This window comes from Pantherophis guttatus, chromosome 12 (genome assembly GCF_059756535.1).
Source record: "Pantherophis guttatus breed Tessera chromosome 12, ASM5975653v1, whole genome shotgun sequence".
Classification (NCBI taxonomy): Eukaryota; Metazoa; Chordata; class Lepidosauria; order Squamata; family Colubridae; genus Pantherophis; species Pantherophis guttatus.
The window spans coordinates 2,090,863-2,108,949 of NC_142074.1; the positions used below are offsets into that span (position 1 = coordinate 2,090,863).

The 18,087-nt window shown below is 44.2% G+C and overlaps 1 protein-coding gene across 1 annotated transcript; it reads right to left on the bottom strand.

Annotated features, from left to right (window-relative positions):
* Positions 1-7,461: 7,461 nt before the first annotated feature.
* On the bottom strand, positions 7,462-16,702 carry LOC148112195 (uncharacterized). The gene is made up of 5 exons (XM_087877566.1): positions 16,639-16,702; positions 15,216-15,271; positions 11,308-11,391; positions 10,520-10,575; positions 7,462-9,074 (listed from the first exon to the last, which is right to left on the bottom strand). The coding sequence occupies exons 1-5, from the start codon at positions 16,691-16,693 to the stop codon at positions 8,960-8,962; spliced, it is 366 nt and encodes a 121-aa protein (XP_087733692.1). The 5' UTR covers positions 16,694-16,702; the 3' UTR covers positions 7,462-8,959.
* Between the last annotated feature and the right edge of the window lie 1,385 nt (positions 16,703-18,087).

The window sequence follows — 18,087 nt, forward strand, 5'->3', positions numbered from 1 at the left end:
CTCCTGGCTGGTGCTGGCCTCTCGGGAGGTTACACGAGGCTGGCTCCAGGGGATTATAAATGCTTCCTTGAGAGAGGGTGTCTTCCCTGCTGCCTTGAAGGAGGCGGTGGTGAGGCCTCTCCTCAAGAAGCCTTCTCTGGACCCAGCAGTGTTGGCTAATTATCGTCCAGTCTCCAACCTTCGCTTCATTGCGAAGGTTGTTGAGAGTGTGGTAGCGCGACAGCTTCCTCAGTACTTGGATGAATCGGCTTATCTAGATCCGTTCCAGTCGGGCTTCAGGCCTGGATACAGCACGGAAACGGCATTGGTCGCATTGGTAGATGATCTCTGGAGGGCCCGGGACAGGGGTTGCTCCTCTATCCTGGTCCTATTAGACCTCTCAGCAGCTTTTGATACCATCGACCATGGTATCATGCTGCACCGGTTGGAAGAGTTAGGGGTGGGAGGCACCGTGTTGCGGTGGTTCTCCTCCTTTCTATCTGATCGGTCGCAGTCTGTGTTGACAGGGGGGCAGAGGTCGACCCCGAGGCCCCTTGTATGTGGGGTGCCACAGGGGTTGGTTCTCTCACCCCTTCTGTTCAACATTTATGTGAAGCCGCTGGGTGAGATCATCCGTGGTTTTGGGGTGAAGTATCATCAGTATGCTGATGATACTCAGCTATAAATCTCCACCCCGGACCACCCCAATGATGCCCTTAAAGTGATGTCCCAGTGCCTGGAGGCTGTACGGATCTGGATGGGGAGGAACAGACTCAGGCTCAACCCATCCAAGACCGAGTGGCTGTGGTTTCCGACGTCCCGATATAGTCAATTGGTGCCATCACTGACTATTGGGGATGAGTCATTGCCCCCCCACGGAGAGGGTTCGCAACTTAGGCGTCCTCTTGGACTCACGGCTGTCTTTAGAAGAGCACTTGACAGCTGTGGCCGGGAGGTCTTTTTATCAGGTTCGCCTGATTCGCCAGTTGCGTCCCTTTCTGGATCGGGACTCGTTAAAAACGGTCACTCATGCCCTCGTCACTTCACGCCTGGACTACTGTAATGCTCTCTACATGGGGCTCCCCTTGAAGAGCACCCGGAGGCTCCAGCTGGTCCAGAATGCGGCCGCGTGGGTAGTTATGGGAGCAGCATGGCGCTCCCATGTGGCTCCCCTCCTGCGCGAGCTGCACTGGCTCCCTGTGGTCTTCCGGGTGCGCTTCAAGGTCTTAGTTACCACCTTTAGAGCACTCCATGGCTTAGGACCGGGGTACTTACGAGACCGCCTTCTGCCACCAATAGCCTCTCACCGCCCAGTACGCTCCCATAGAGAGGGGCTTCTCAGGGTGCCGTCAGCCAAACAATGTCGACTGGCGGCCCCCAGGGGGAGAGCCTTTTCTGTGGGGGCACCCACCATCTGGAACGAGCTCCCCCCAGAGATACAGAAGATTCCAGATCTGCGCACTTTCCGCCGTGCCCTCAAAACATTCCTGTTTCAGCAGGCCGGCCTGGCCTAACTTTCCCTTTATATTGCTTTTTGATTTTATTTTAAACTGGGATGTCTTGAATTATCTAGGACCAGAATGTTTAGTATATTTTAATTGGTTTTTTTATTATTAACGTTTGTATTACATGTATTTTTATCGTTCGCTGTTCACCGCCCTGAGTCCCTTAGGAATAGGGCGGTATATAAATTTAATAAATAAATAAATAAATAAATAATGCTGTGTGAATACAGGTCCAGGTCCAAGAAGGGGGTGAATAATGGGGAGGGCGGACTTTGTTTAGGTTTCAGAATGGCTCCTAATTGTGAATGGAATCCCTCTGAAAATTCCATTTTAAGGAGATAAGAACAGATCTGATGGATCAGACCAAGATCAGTTTAACATTCACAGTGTGAGAGAGGGAGGGAGGGAGGGAGGGAGGGAGGGAGGGAGGGAGGGAGAGAGAGAGAGAGAGAGAGAGAGAGAGAGAGAGAGAGAGAGAGAGAGAGAGAGAGATTTAAATAATCTTGGAAGAAAATATTGAGATGGCCATGGTTGCAATCAATATAAGAAAAACATAATTTTAGAAAAACAATTTCAATCATACCAATAGCTATGAATAAGCACATTTTCTCAATGAATAATTATGGGGTGAATTTCAGTAATGCCTGTGGCTAAGAAAAACAACTTTAAACTACAGAGAGAGATGCCTAATCTATTTCTACATCATCTGACAACTTCACTTCATAATATCTGTTTAAAACAGGCAGTATTTGAGAAACCAAATAAAGCAAACAGCTGCATTATTTTAAAAAATCAAAACTACCTAATTTCTGGGTGAAGCAAGAGTATTCAGGACAGAATGGGTAATGTACATGTGCAGAGTTGATAGCTCAAAAATGTGTTGTGTCCTGATTTTAAAAACTCTGCAAATCTCCTGCCCCAGTTTAGCATTTTGGAACTCCAACGCATTGCATACAGAAGTGGCATATTAGTCATCTTGTCCCAAAAATAAAATGATATTTTTTACACTTGCATGGAATCTCACAGAGAAGGAGGAGGAGATTTGGATTTTATGATTTTTTTCCCCTCAGCTCTCCATAGCTGTGGACAAGTTACAAGACATTTGAACTCTTTCAAAAGCACTTTTTGTGAAGAAGGCTGCTATGCTGTGATCCATTCCATATAAGGTATATCAAAGACAGATTGCAATCAGTGAGGCTCAGGTATTCTCAGAAGACTGAGAAACACCAGAAAATAACCCTGAGATATATTCTAGGGAGAATGTTCCTAGTGAGAATGGAACTTAACTTATATAATTAAGGGTGTGCTGCAGTGGTGGGTTGCCCCCAGTTTGCACCAGTTCTATAGCACTGGTAGTAAAACCGGTGGGAGGCTCCGCCCACCAACCCCAACATCATCAAAACACTTCTGCACCTGTGCAGAAGAGCGCTTGCTCACCAGTGGTGGGTTCCTCCCGGTTCAGCCCGGTTCTCCCGAGCCGGTAGCGGTGACGATATGATGTCATCAAATCGGCTCTGTGGGTTTCAGAAGGTTCTGACCAGATCTGGAGAACCGGTAGCAGAAATTTTGAGTAGTTTGGAGAACCAGTAAATACCACCTCTGACTGCCCCCACCCCCATCTATTCTCTGCCTCCTGAGTCCCAGCTGATCGGGAGGAAATGGGGATTTTGCAGTAACCTTCCCCTGCCACGCCCACCAAGCCACGCCCACCAAGTCATGCCATGTCCACCAAGCCACGCCCACAAAACCAATAGTAAAAACTTTTGAATCCCACCACTGCCTACAAGGTCCCTTCCAACTCTGTTAATCTCTATCTATCTATACTATTCCAGACAAGTGGCTGTCCAGTCTCTTCTTAAAAGCCTCCAGTGATGGACCACCCACAATTTTTGAAGGGTAGACGTTCCATTCCTCACCATTAGGAAATTTCTTCTTATTTCTAGGTTGTTTCTCTCCTTCATTAGTTTCCATCCATTGTTTTTTGTCTTGCTTTCTAGTACTTTGGAAAATAGGTTGACCTCCTCTTCTTTGTGGCAGCCCCTCAAATATTGGTATATTGTCCTTTTCACTAGACTAGATATACCCAATTCCTGCAACTGTTCCTCATATGTTTTAGTCTCCAGGCTCTTAATCATCTTAGTTCCTCTTTTCTGCACTCTTTCCAGAGTCCCCACATCTTTTTTTTTATAATATGGTGACCAAAACTGGATGCACTATTCCAAGTATGGTCTTGCCGAGGCATTATAAAGCAGTACCAATACTTCATGTGAGCTTGAGTCTATCCCTCTATTGAATGCAGCCTAGGATTGCACTGTTTTTTTTTTGGCTGCTGCCACACATTACTGGCCTGGTTCATATTTAAGTGATTGTCCAATAGGACTCCAAGATACTTCTCACAGGAATTGCTATTTAAGGCAGGTTTCACCTAATCTGTACCTGTACTTTTGGTTTTTGTTGCCTAACTGTAAAATCTTACATTTCTCTACATTGAATTTCATTTTGTTAGATAGGCCCAGGGTTCAAGTCAGTGGTGGGATTCAGCTGGTTCTCTCTGGATTGGGCGAACCGGTAGCGGTGACTGCCCACCCACCCAGACGTCATGTGTGAGCACTGTGCATGCTCAGAAGGCTCACATTTGCAAACCAGTAGGGAAGGTAAGTGGATCCCACCACTGGTTCAAGTCTATCTAGATCCATCTGGATCTTCTGGGGTGTTGGATATTCCTGCCACTTTAGTATCATCTGCAAATTTGACGATTTCCCCATTTCTCCCCTCATCCAAATCATTGATGAAGATGTTGAAGAGGACTTGGCCTAAAATGGAACCTTGGGGTCCCCCACTGCTTATTTCCCTCCATGCAGACAGGGTTCCTTTGAGGACCACAGGCTGAGTCCATCTGGGAGTGATGCTGCCTATCCCACATATTTTTAGCTTACTGAGAAATAGGTTGTGGTTTACTTTGTCAAAGCCTTTCTGAAATCCAAGTATACTACGTGCATTTCACTGGTCCACTAATCTTATAAAATCTATATAGCTTTTAATTCTACCTAAAACCTTCTGGTTCTTCTGCAAGGATTGCATTTTTCTCAAGTGTAACTAAGAGGATCACGGTATAAATGTTAACCACAATATCTGCCAGTCTATTTGCTCTATAATTGCTAGAGTCCTTTTTATTCCACATGCTCAGTTAAATAGTTGGTAGAATGTCTTCTCCAGAGAATGTGTTTCTTGCATTTCAGGCCTTTTATGATTAATCTCAACATGAACTTAATGGGGTAAAATATAGTTGACATTTTTGCTAATATGGAAAAAAGCAGCTCTTGAAACCTATGGAGAAGACATGATTGTAACTATTGCTCACCCACCACCACCCACCCCTCCCTTTACCAGATGGAGAAAAATGCACACAAATGTGTGGGACTTTGTAGGTTCCTCCTAATGTTGATATATGGATGGAGATGTCCCTGTTAGCTCTATCAAGAAGAGCCAGAAGGTTATCCTTCCTTCCACAGCTATAGTTGGGGACATTGGCTTCTCCAGTGGAGAGCTTGTCCAGCAAGGCATCTGAAGTGCGTAAAGGGCTCAAATGGTTGTCATGGATGTTGTAGCCAAGTGTGAGATTGTGCAGGAGCTGGGAATTCTTGTTGAACACTTGAATGTTGAAAATGAATATTAAGCCATAAAAAAAAAAATAAACATCCCTATTATTAAAAAAGTGTTATTATAATCAACAGCAACAACAAATACTTTTGTTATATATAATATATAGACTTGGGAGGAGAGGAGGACTGAGAGTGAAAAGAGAGGAGAAGGAGGAAGAGAGGCGGGAGGGGAAGGCAGAGGAGGAGGGGATGAGGAAGAGAAAGAGGAGTAGAAAGGAGAGGAGGAGAAGGGGGAGGGGGAGGAAGGAAAAGGGAAGGAGGGAAAGGAGGACGGTGAGGACTAGTGAGAGGAGGGAAGGGGGAGGAGAGGGAAAAGAGGGGGAGGAAGGGGAAGGGAGAGGGAGGGAGAGGAGGTGAGAGGAAAGTAGGAGGGATGGGAGGACATGAGAGGAGGGGGAGGGGAAGGGGAGGGAAGGGGGAAAGGGGAAAAGAATGGGAGAAGGAGGAGGAGAGGGAGGGGAGGAGGGGGAGGGGAGGAGGGAAGGAAGAGAAGGAGAGAAGGAGAAGGGAGGGGGAAGAGGGGAGGAGGAGAGGAAGGAAGGGGGAGGGGGAGGAGAAGGAGGAGGGAGAGAAGGGAGGAGGAGGAGGCTTCTTTCGATACTGCTCAGACCCCTGAAGATCCTCCTAGATCTCCTCCTGGGTCTTTGTGGGATTCCTGCCGTTCTCTCTCTTTGAGGATTTGGATGGAAAGTTCTCTCAGCTGTTTCTCTCTGGAAGAATCAGAAGGAAAGACGCAATCCTGAGAAGCAACCAAATATCCTTCCTTCCTTCCTTCCTTCCTTCCTTCCTTCCTTCCTTCCTTCCTTCCTTCCTTCCTTCCTTCCTTCCTTCCTTCCCAATAACAACAACTGCTTTGATGCCAGGAAACTCTCACTCTGGAAATACACCAATATTTTTGGGGCAGCTGGGGTGGGGGAGGGGCGTCCAAAATGCCCTCTGTATCTTTTGAAAAAAAATCCTTCAGTTGCACCAGATTTACTCCAAGGTTTGTATCCGAGGACTAAAAGGGTCAGGAGCCTTAGATTAGTGAATTTCTCTCTTTTATGGGTGCTGGAGGGGGAAGATTTCCTTCAATATTTGCTCAATTCCTGAAGAGTCTTATATGTAACATTCAGCTAATTATAATAAGCCACAACATCCACTGCAATTTTATCTAAACGGCCATTAAATGGAATTAACAGTATATGTAGTAACACTGATAGTTTTGTGTCTAAGAACAACAATAGTAACAATATTCATACTAAGTTTTTTTCCCCTTCTTTTGGAACCTTATTTTAGAAAAGTAGGAATGTTTGTAGTATAATAAAATTTAATAGTAAGTGTTCAAATGTGGCCTCCCCTTCTAATTTTCACCTATTCTTCCATCGCTTATAGGGTAGATTCTTCATCCTGGAATCATGTTTTTGCTCTCATGTTATTTTATCTTGTTCGATGAAAGAAACAAAGTTTTGAATTGAAACAGAGATCAGGAAACGAGTGCATTTGGCATGGATGGTCTGAGAAAGTCCGTGTCTCACCTCCTCAGTCGTTGCGTGTAGTCCTTTCTGATATCCTCCTTCTCTTCTATCAAAGCAATTTTCTCAAATCTTAGGCTGTCTATTTTCAGCTGAAGTTCCATTCGTTCATTCACCATGGCACCTATGACTGTTGCCTCTCTGTAAATGATGAAGACCAGAGAGAAATTAGCCCTCCAATTTTTTTACTTTGACCACCAAGCATAAGAATGGAGCTGGGGCAGCAGGCAGGGTGGGTAACAAGCGCCCCGCCAACCAGGCACTGAAGCTCTGCCACTGCTGCTGGAGAGAGAGAGAGAGAGAGAGAGAGAGAGAGAGAGAGAGAGAGAGAGAGAGAGAGAGAGAGAGAGATCCGATCTCCCTCCCTCCCTCCCTCCCTCTCTCTCTCTCTCTCTCTCTCTCTCTCTCTCTCTCTCACACACACACACACACACACACACACAGACAGGTCTCTCTCCACCCCCACCCCAAGGCAGTCACATGATCCCTTCACTAATCTGCTTTCCAGCTCCATTCTCCGCTGCGCATGCAGGGCAAGAAATCTGTTGACTTTGGTAAAAAAACCCACCATAGTTCAGACCTTCCAACTACTCATTAAGGAAAAAACCCTGCGAAGTTGGAAGGTCTCAACTATTTCTTTTATTGTAGTCCCACAGACTTCTGTTCTTTCCCTGCAGGCATGTTATGGTTCGCCAGCAGCCTGCGGAGCTGGCAGCGGAGTCGGACAGCGATGAGGCTGAGGAAAAACAGGGGCCAGTCCTGGAGGCTGGGGAAGGCCCGGATGAGGGCTCTGCATCAGAGGCAGAGATGGGGCCAGGGCCATTGGGGAGTGATGTGCGGACTCCGGAGCCTCCAGAGGCTGACAGTAGAGAGGCAGAAGAACAGGAAGAGCCTATTCCTAGTGCACGCATGAGAAGAGCTGCCAGAAGGCAAGAGCAGCTAAAGCAAAAAGGACGACTCGGGAGTAAGGCCAGGAGATGATTGGCCCCTCCCATAAGGCTTAAAAAACCAGCAATGGCGCTTTGGAAAACAATGTTGATAGACTTGTTCTTGCCTTGCTGCACTTATCTCTGGTTGGCGTCTTCTGCTTTTGAACTTTTGCCAAGAGAAGCCTTTGGCACTTTGCCTAATTATACCAAGGTTGCTGATTAGACTGAAGAATTTGTGTTATGAAGAATTTGTTTTAACTTAGTTTGGACTACACTGAGAATGAGTTAATTCTCAGCTGTTCTAATAAAGTCTGTTTGTTTTGGAACTGTTTGCGTTGGTTACTACCTACTTGGGCCTGGGTCACAACAATGCACAGCGAATGGATGTGGATGCCTTGGGCATGGGGGGGGGGGGGTTGAGAGAGGAGGGGGGAGAGAGCACATTGCTGCCAGCCCTGGATATCTCTCCAAGGTTGGGTCAGATCTCTGTCTCTCTCTCTCACACACACACACAAACATACACAAACACTGTCCTTTCTTTAGGATCACAGCACAGATGCACATCCCAGGATTGCAAGGCTGAAACCTTCAGATGGAGCATTGTGGGGACAACCTGCAGTCCCAAGGAAAGAACGATCGGTAGGAAATTGGGGGAGGAAGAGATTTTCCTGCGCAGGCAAGGAGGAGGTTTACTCTGAAGCGATGGCAGAGCGTTGCACTGGGAGGCTCCACGGGTAATACCGGTATTGAATTGCACGTCTTGCTCCAGTGAGAAGGCGGCATGCAGGGGGCTCGGTGGTCAGGGAAGACGGGATTTTGGAGTGCAAAGGAGGAAGGGATGATCTCCCCCTCCCTCCCACTGCAGGGCTGCCATGGAGCTCATGCAGGGCAGCGCGACTGCTGGCGAAAGGGGCCCTGGCAGGCCAGCAGCTAGGGTGGTGCTCCAGCGATCTGGGCCGAGTTGCCTGGCCCTCACTGGCTCAGCTGATTCACAGGCTGCAATTAAGGGACTGAACCTCCATGAAGGTAACTGGGGAAGGGAAGGGCTGCCTCCTGTGCTGGCCACGCCCACCCCTTTACTTATAATAGGCCTATCCCAAAAAATCAGGGGTAGGTCACAGTATTTCTTACCTGTCCAGTTGTTCCTGCAGTGTTTGGTTCTCCCTGAGGAGCTCCTGGTTCTCCCCAGCTTGCTGCAGAACCCTGCAGTGGAGATGGCGGTTTTGTTGTTCCAAAGTCTTGATTCTGTAAAACAGGAAGACAAAAATTAGCCCCCTCAGGTTTTTACTTGAATCATCAAACTAGGGAGTTAAGGAGAATTGAATTCGAAATCCTGGAAGAGAAAGTCGGGGTTGCTGTCTCAAAATTTCTCACCTCCTCTGTTTCTCCTCCAGCTCCCTGCAGAGTTCTGCGTTTTTTTCTGCAAGCTGGGCATTTTGATACAGGAGCTCCTCGTTCAGGGAGAACAACTTATCCTTTCTGTTCCTATTTACAATAGGAAGATCAGAGAGAAATTAGAGCCTTATTTTTTTACTTGAAACATCAAACTTTTTCTTCAATGGAAAAATATTAAAAATACCTTGATGTATGTGTGCGTGTGTGTGTATAAATTCAGTGTTGCTATTCCTACTAACAATGCTTTCACCATTTATTGGGTCTTTTAGAAAGGCTCAGTAAAAGTGACAGTAAAAGTGACAGTTTGATGGACTTTAGATACACCTCCAGGGTAGTCTTAAGGGATTTGATTAGCTACTTAAATATTAAGGATTAATATGTTTATAAGAGTTGTTTATAAGAGTTGGATTACTTAAGTAATGGTTTTTACTTCAGTATTTAGCAAAGAAAGTCTACACACCCCTATTAAAATGCCAGGTTTTGGAAATGTAAAATAAAAAATCAGACCAAGATAAATCACTTCAGAATACTTCCTCCTTTAACATAACGTATGAGATGCACAATTCAAGTCGAAAACCAAACTGAAACCTTTGATGGGGGAAAACTGATGTTAAGTAATAGTCATTAAATATGTGAAAATCGGTTAAGGTGACTCTGTCGAGTTCAGCTGTTGAGTAGGGGTTTTCTGACATTTCTTCAGTTGCCTCTTACAGCAACAGCCTTGGTCTCTGAATCTTATAAACCACCAGAGTCACCAGGCTCACAGGGAAGCATGGGGGTGGGGGTGGGGGCAGCATCCTGCTCTGGGGCTGCTTTTCTTCCGCTGGAACTGGGGCTTCAGCCAAGGTGGAGGGAATTATGGACAGTTCCAAGTATCAGTCAATTTCGGCACAAAACCTTCCGGCTTCTGCTAAAACGCTGGCGATGAAGAGGAATTTCCCCTTTCGATGCCACAAGGACCCAAACCAGGCCTCCAAGTCAACACAACAATGGCTTCCCTACAAGGAGATCGAAGTTTCGGAATGGCCCTGGCAGAGCCCTGGACCCGAATCCAAGTGGAGACCTGGGGAGGGGACCAGAAGAGGGCTGGGCACAGGAGAAGCTCCCCCTCCCCAATCTGACAATTTTGGAGCCCTTTTGCATGGAAGAGTGGGCAAAAGATTTCCAAGGCAGGATGTGCCATGCAGATCGGCTCTAAAGCCAAAAGACTGGATGCTCTCGTAAAATCAAAAGTTGTTTCAACAAAGGCTTCTTTTAAAGGTGGCATCTTTATGCAGCCACGTTACTGTAAGTTTTGTATTCTCATTTTTCCTCCTAAAAGATTTCCATTTTTCAATTGAATTCTATAGCTTAAACATTATATTAAAGGTTGTGGGGGAAATGAAGAGATTTATCTTGCCTTGATTTGTTTTACATGTCTTATCAATGACCAGACTGCTTTGCAAGAAAGGCTAATCTCTCTGAAACCCCATTGCTAATGTTAATTTTATATTTTTTTGATACAATAGGCAGTCCCATTGTCAAGGTAGACTTACATCAAAGTCTTGTCCCTGACGCTCCTCAGCGATCCTCCCTGTGATGTTGCTGGAGTCTGGAAAAGTCAAAATACAGCACGGGTGAGGAATATACTTATCTATCAGCTCACTCACCCTCCACTATCCCCCCGCTCACCCTGGGCTTCTGCACATCTTTTAACAGATTAACACAGTTGGAAGGCACCTTGTAGGTCATCTAGTCTAACCCCTTCACCCAACCAGGAGACTCAACACCCTTTCTGACAAATGGCAGTCCAGTCTCTTCTTGAAAGCTTCCAGTGATGAAGCTCCCACAACTTCGGAAGGCAACTTCTGTTCCACTGGTTGATTGCTCTCACTGTCAGTAAAGTAATCCTTATTTCTAGGTTGAATCTCTCCTTGATCAGTTTCCATTCCATTATTCCATGTCTGGCCTTCATGTGCTTTGGAAAACAGGTTGACCCCCTCCTCTCTGTGGCAGCCCCTCAAACATTGGAATATTGCTATCACGTCTCCCTTGGTCCTTCTCTTCAAGAGACCAGCCATGCCCAGTTCCTGTAACCTTCATTGTATGTTTTAGCCCCCAGTCCCCTCAACATCTTGGTTGCTCTTCTAAGAATGAGAGGCAGGATCCATCTGTTCTTCACACAGACCCCTCCTGGGGGCTCCTTGCAAGAAGCATAGAGTATAGATCCACCAAAAATGGAACTTATTCCCTTTCTAAAATCCAACCAGTCATTCATGAAACCCCTTTGTCCTACTTAGAAATGGACCCTCAAAACATTCCTCAGAAGATTTAGATTGCATACCTGAGGGGGCCGTTTGGTGGTGGATCGCTGAGGGAGACACTCTTGCTGGATTGGGGGCAACTCATTGACACATGAAGTATGGAGCTGAAAAGCAATTGAGATCATAAGGAAATTGGGCCTGAGCACAGGATGGAGTTCTGGGGTTTACTAAATCACTGCTTAAAGACGGTTTCACTACAGGTTCCATAGAAGCAAACAGACATTGATAATATTTCTGCCAGTCCTCAGCAGAGATTGGTATCTCAGATGCAAATCTCTCTTCCTTTAGGACTCCTGCTACAGAGTGCCAGAATATGACTGAGTTATGGCTTTGGGCAGCCAGTTCGAGTTCTGATCAGATTGAAACAGCAAAACTTTTTCCCTTTAATTTTATGAGTTATTTGTATTCTCTTCTTATAGGCAGCACCTCAGCTTGTCTAGGAGCGGTAGGACTCCTCTGAGCAAGTCCCATGGCTGCCTTCAACTTCTCTTTCAATGGCCGGCATTCAAAATCAAACCAGTGAGATCTACCCGCTGGAAAACCTTTAGCAGGGGATTTTTTTTTTTTTAATTTGATTTCTATGCCGCCCTTCTCCGGAGACTCAGGGCGGCTTACAATGCGTTAAGCAATAGCCTTCATACTTTTGTGTATTTATACAAAGTCAGCTTATTGCCCCCACAAACTGGGTCCTCATTTCACCTACCTTAGAAAGGATGGAAGGCTGAGTCAACCTTGAGCCTGGTAAGATTCGAACCAGCAGTAAATTGCAGGCAGCTGTGTTAATAACAGGGTGCGTAGACCACTGTACTATCAAGGCTCTTGGTTTGGTTATTAGATGTTTCTTCAACATCTCACCAAGATTAAGGAATGCTTTGGAGACTGACAGCCAGTCGGTAGTAGAGGACTGGATTGTTCTGGCCCAGTTAATGGCATTCTCCATGTGAAGACAGTCTACCATGGCCCCTGTATCAACTCCAGCCTAGATCCATCTCCTACCTTGGGTCACCTCCAAGTTTCTCAGGAGCCATCTCTTGGCCACACCGTATGGTCTTACATCTGAGTGACCCCGCAATGTCACACTCACAGGATGATGGTCACTTTCCACACCTAAATGTATGGTGACCTCTGAGAAGAGGTCAACTTTATCTCTTGGTACACAGAAGAGACCCAGCAGGCTACTTGAGTGGTATATGTAAGGAAAGGATATATGTAATTATTATCCTGACCTCCTAAAATTACCTTTAAAAATTAGAGAGACTAAAAGCCAACCAGGAGCATTACTCTTGTTATCCCTAGAAAACCATTGAGGATGATTATCAAGGAATTCCCTTGGGAATCCTTTCATTTGAGCAAACTCATGCAAAGATGGGCCTAATTTAGCATTAAACTCTCCAGGCAATACCGTGTTTCCCCGAAAATAAGCCCTCCCAAAAATATTTAAACGCATGCACAGCCGGTCCCCACCATTTCCTCTGGTTAGGGTTAGGGAGACAGAGCTGGAAATCAGGTAAGATGGTAAAAGGAGCCCCGTCTTGCTCCATGTGCCCCAAAATAATAAGACCTCCCCAAAAATTAGGCCAAGCAATTCTTTCAGGGTTCAAAAAAATATAAGACAGGGTCTTATTTTCTGGGAAACACAGTATAATTATGGCTTGAGGGTACAGTGTGGATATATCATCTAATATGACTTCTTAACATGTCCCATAGTCAGGGTTATAATACAGGGATGTGTTTGGAGGGATATATCCATTTACCAATATTAATTCAAACTCCTCATCTCTAAATATCACAACTAGAAAATATGAAAACTTATCTTCCTTATATAGTTTTTCCCCTTGCCATTTCCCTTCTGGCTTAATAAAGATACATAGTCCACCAGAGGGTCTCCCCATATTCTTTGATTTTTGGGTGGGAGAAGCCCATCCTTGAAAGCTCGGCAGTTGTACTAATTTGTCCTCTTCAGTTAGCCAAGTTTCCTGGATGGCTATTTCATCAAATTTAGATAAGAAACTCATTAGTTCACTGCCAACCACTTCTTTCCAGCCAGCTATGTTCCAAGTCACCATTTGTATAGGACTCCCATGAGGAAGATATTCTGACTGGGTCGGTTGACTGGGGAATAAGGGTACCAAATGTCAACTTGTTTTGGGAGCTGGATCGATGTTGACTCTGCTTCCTGTATAAACCCAATTCTTATAAAGTCCAATATTCCTCTTCATCAGTTGTAGTTGCTGTTGTTGCTCTTCTGTATCTGGATCGTTAGTCTTGCCCTGATCTTGATCTGATGTTGGCCTTTTGGCTGATGAACGAAGGCTCTGACTCTGACCCTCCTTCTCCTCATCTAACAGTTCTCCTGGTTGCTTCATTCGGACTCCTACTATTATCTCCTGCTGTGTATCCTTTTCCTTTCCTTTCTGCTGTGGGCTGACATGCCTTCTCTCTTCATTCCTTGGGGATTTAATGCGTTCAGAAACTGAGCTCGGTAGCAATTCCTCAGAGGAGGAGCAAGAAGGAAGCAGCGGGTTCAGGCTTTCGGTTGCATTAGTTGCCGCTTTCAGCATTGAACTAATTGCCCCAATTTTCTTTAGGATCAGCTGTTGGTCTCCTGGGCAAAGGGTGGCCACCTGATGGATTAATTCTTCCTCATCATCCATAAACTGTAACTGTCCATTAAGTGGATCTGAGTTCTCTTTTTTTATTATCCTTATCTTGTTCTATCCTTTTTAATAGAGGGGATCTTGGCTTAGTTGTTAATATTTGGGAATTTTCTGAGTTGAAGTCAGTCTCCCTTGCTGTCTTGGTTCTTTGCCCAGACTTCAGCAGAGGCTGAATTTTGGTGGTATAAAAAAGCCGTGTTGGCTGAATAGAATATTTCCTTAAAACAGTTTCAAGCCTAAATAACATCAAAGGAAGAACAATCTACCCAAAGGTTAACAATATTCTTTTACAACCATATCTGCTGGGGAGCCAAGCAATCTCTCTTAGTTCGTTAGAATATGCTTGCAGTGTAAAAGTTGGGAAAGAGACTTCAGTGTTACTCCTCTGTTATGCCACCTGCCATGTTCAAAGGAGTATCAGCCCCTTGGAGCAGAATCCTATCCTGTCTCTGTAGAATGATGCTCTCCTCTGCGTCTTCTCCATCCTGGAGTCCCAGGTCCACGTGAGCCATCAGAGAATCAAGGGTGCTTTTTCAGGCATGGGCTTTGCTATTGACTTGCTTGTCTAATTTAAAGATTAGAGACTTTAAAGCTTCAATCTTTTTGTTTGCTTCCAAAAGGTGGTCAGATATCGAACTAGCTGCTTGTGCTGTCAGGAGGCAAATCTTGGCCACCAAATCCAAGTCTCCTTTAAGATTGCTCTTAGTATTATCCTTCTTCTCCCCTCTGTCTCCTAATGGAGCCTCCGTTTCCAGAGAAAGACAGTCATCCTCCTTTCACTCCAGCAAGGAGCAGGGCTTATTTATGGAGGTTATGAGGGGGGAAGAGCCCAGAAAGGAAGAAGACTTACTTGCCACGTCCATTATCTGGAATAAGTCCTTTATCGTTGGTTGTTTGGAAGTCGTTGCCGCCATGTTGTGTTTAGGGTTTCCTCCTGACTGTCTTTCCAATTTATGCCTCCTTTTAAATGTTCTTTTCAAGGCCCTTTTTGCTTTTGCTCTTAGCTTTTGTTTCTGCATCCTTAGGTGGTTTAAGAGATTTTAAAACAGACTCCCATAGGATCAATAGATGCTGATACATTCCAGAACTCACAATCTAAAACCTAAACCCTATGTCTAAAAACCTAAATTTGCTACTTCTAATAAAAGAAAACTAACTTGAGTAGTTTATAAATAACATTAGATAAAAATAAAGTATTTTGCAACCATTTCAAAGTAGCTCTACAAGGGGGATAAGGAACTCACTAAACCTCCTATATAGGGATTACATACCTCAGTCCGTCCTGTTACCTTTCGGGTTATTTCAGGAAGCTTCTCCTCTGGTACCACTGGGAAAAAAAATAGACTTCTGTAAAAAGTCAAACTTACTGGCCACAATTAAAGACATCGATTTTTATAACAAGAGCTACATCTGGGTTCTTCATTCTCAAATATTAGATGCCAACTGATATTTCTGGCATCTCAACTCTTCACACTTGCCTGGAAGTTCAGACTATTGAATAAAAGGAGGTTTCTGTTGATATTCCTCTGTCTCTCTGTCCTGAAACCAGCATTTAATAGAAAAAGATCTAACTGCAGTCTCTGCTGGCATAATTGTCTTTCCCCTTTTCAACCCCACTTTTCAGGGCCTGACAGATGGGAGTATTGAACAGCCTGCTAACTGTTTTATGACATTTTAGTCCTCTCAATAAAGTTATTTTCACCTTAAATAATTCTTGTTTTCCATTACAGCCATTTTCTCCCAGAACAGAATTAGAAGGGAGAAACTCTTATTCGTGGCAAGTTCATTTGCAATATTAAGATGCACCAAGGTTCAACCAGCTCCAACTTGGAGACTGGACTAATTGTGAAATGAAACATCCATTAAAAAAAAAATTGAACAATGGGTAAGAATTCTGATATATAAGGATATAAATAACATACACCCAGGATGGCTAGGGAGTCAGGATGTAGTAAAAAGTAAGTAAAAAGGTGGGGTTTGCACACATATTTACCATATATCTAAAATGCTATCATATCATGGTCAATTGCTATATAAAAAAAAATTATTATATGTATATGAAATCTTATTCTGTTCACCGCCCCGAGTCCTTCGAGAGAAGGGCGGTATAGAAATTCAATAAATAATAATAATAATAATAATAATAATAATAATAATAATAATAATAATAAATTAAAAGAAAAGAAAAGAAAAGAAAAGAAAAGAAAAGAAAAGAAAAGAAAAGAAAAGAAAAGAAGAAAAAATCACAAAGTACCGGGATTTGCAAATTGAAGTTGAGCGACTGTGGAAAAAGAAATCGTGTGCTGTCCTGATTGTAATTGGAGCCCTTGGAGCAATACCCAAAGGGCTACCCCGCTATTTAGAAATTCTAAATTTGCCGGACTTGAACATTTTGACTTTACAAAAAACCACCTTACTCGGAACAGCTTACATCCTCCGACGATACCTTAACAGTTCCTAGGTCCTTGGTTAGGACTCGAGCTGCTGAGCTATTAACCAGCCCCAAAGGCTGTGAATCTCACTAAAGATTAACTAATAATAATAATAATGATGATGATGATGATGATGATGATGATGCCGTATTAATCCTCTTCTCAACTGTTTGATGACCCAGAGTTGAGTAATTACTATTCTACTATTCTACCTGCTAAAGTGAAGGATTATAATGTCTCTTCTTTTTAATTTTTTTCCTACCTCTATTTGAGGACTTGATTTTCATTCGTCTCAGGAAATTGCCTGCCATTGTCATGAAGGAAATGCTCTTCAGCACTCAGGATGAGCCCCCTTGGATGTCCCAGAGCAGCCCAGGAAACCTTCTATGACACGGGCTACGATGTCACAACCTTTGTTCCAGCTGTGGAGAGATGCCAGGGGTGCCCCTTTGGCAGCTCTGGACCTTTCAGTAGGAAGGGGTTGCAAGCCAGAATAGAGATCTGTGGAATAGAAAAAGAAAATGGGGGATAGGAAAGACGTAGCGATACCCAAAAGCATTTTATTTATTTCTATAAGTTTTGTCTAATTTCCTGCAGAAACTCAAATCAAATAACGTATTTTGGCCAAATTATTCAATATTTTTAAATTGTCTTTTAACTTTCATATAGTTGTGGGTTTTATTTTTGGCTGTACACCGCCCTGAGTCCTTCGGGAGAAGGGTGGTATAAAAATTTAATAAAATAAAATAAAATAAAATAAAATAAAATAAAATAAAATAAAATAAAATAAAATAAAATAAATAAATAAATAAATAAATAAATAAATAAATAAATAAACAAACAAACAAATAAATATGAAGCGTAACTATTAAAACTAAATCAGAGGCCTTGAAAGTCGCCTTAGATTGGCACCCTGGTTTGAAATTTTTATTAACCTTTGATTAGATTGCGTAAAGGCTGGGAATTGCATTTATGGTTTTGCTGATACTGAGAATCATATATAAATTGAGCAAATCAATGAGCTCCTTATAGCCAAAACTTTGACAAAGGCAGGAGCCTTAAAAGGTTTTATTTTCTCCACCCAGGTCAGTTACAGGCAGTCCTCAATTTATGGCTGTATCTTTAATAATGCTTCAAAGTTACAACGGCCAAAAAAAAAGAAAAGATGGACGCCAGGGAACGTAGTCATGGCAACAGGGTTTATTTTTTATTAGCTGGGAGTTTTTGCTGCTTCTTCTTCGGTCTGATCCACTTGGACAGGGGGATTCTGGGTGGGCAGAGAGTTGTTGGAATGTACCAACTCCTGAAATCCTCAGGGGTCATTCTGGACCATCCTGGGGAGGGGCTGATGAGGGAGCAGCCCAGAAAATGGGGGGGGGGTTGTGCCTGAGGCCTCCACTGAGGGGGGGGGCTCCGCTTTGGCACAAATGGACCCCTTCCCTCCTCTCTCCAACCCTCCATCTTCCTTGTCCAGAATGTGGGTCTCCTGTCCCCTCCAAGCCCCCATCATAGCCAATGCAGAGATCTCTTTCCTTTGGGGCTCCTTTCCCACTCGATCCCATGGTGGCTGGGAGGGATCGGAGGCTCTTTGTGATCCCCAGGAAGGGATCCCAGAGAAAAGGGGGCAGGAAGGACCTCAGAGCATCTCCAGGGCAATCATGAAGGAGGAGACCAGGACAGACTCTGATTCTCTCCTTCTGCAGCTTCTGGG

What these genes read in the sequence shown, in the direction of transcription:
- LOC148112195 (XM_087877566.1), bottom strand. Translation starts at nt 16,693, where the DNA reads ATGACAATGGCAGGCAATTTCCTGAGACGAATGAAAATCAAGTCCTCA. An exon ending in AATCAAGTCCTCAAATAGAG is followed by an intron (nt 15,272 to 16,638) that starts GTAGGAAAAAAA and finishes TTTTTTTCCCAG; the next exon opens with TGGTACCAGAGGAGAAGCTT. An exon ending in AGGTAACAGGACGGACTGAG is followed by an intron (nt 11,392 to 15,215) that starts GTATGTAATCCC and finishes ATTGCTTTTCAG; the next exon opens with CTCCATACTTCATGTGTCAA.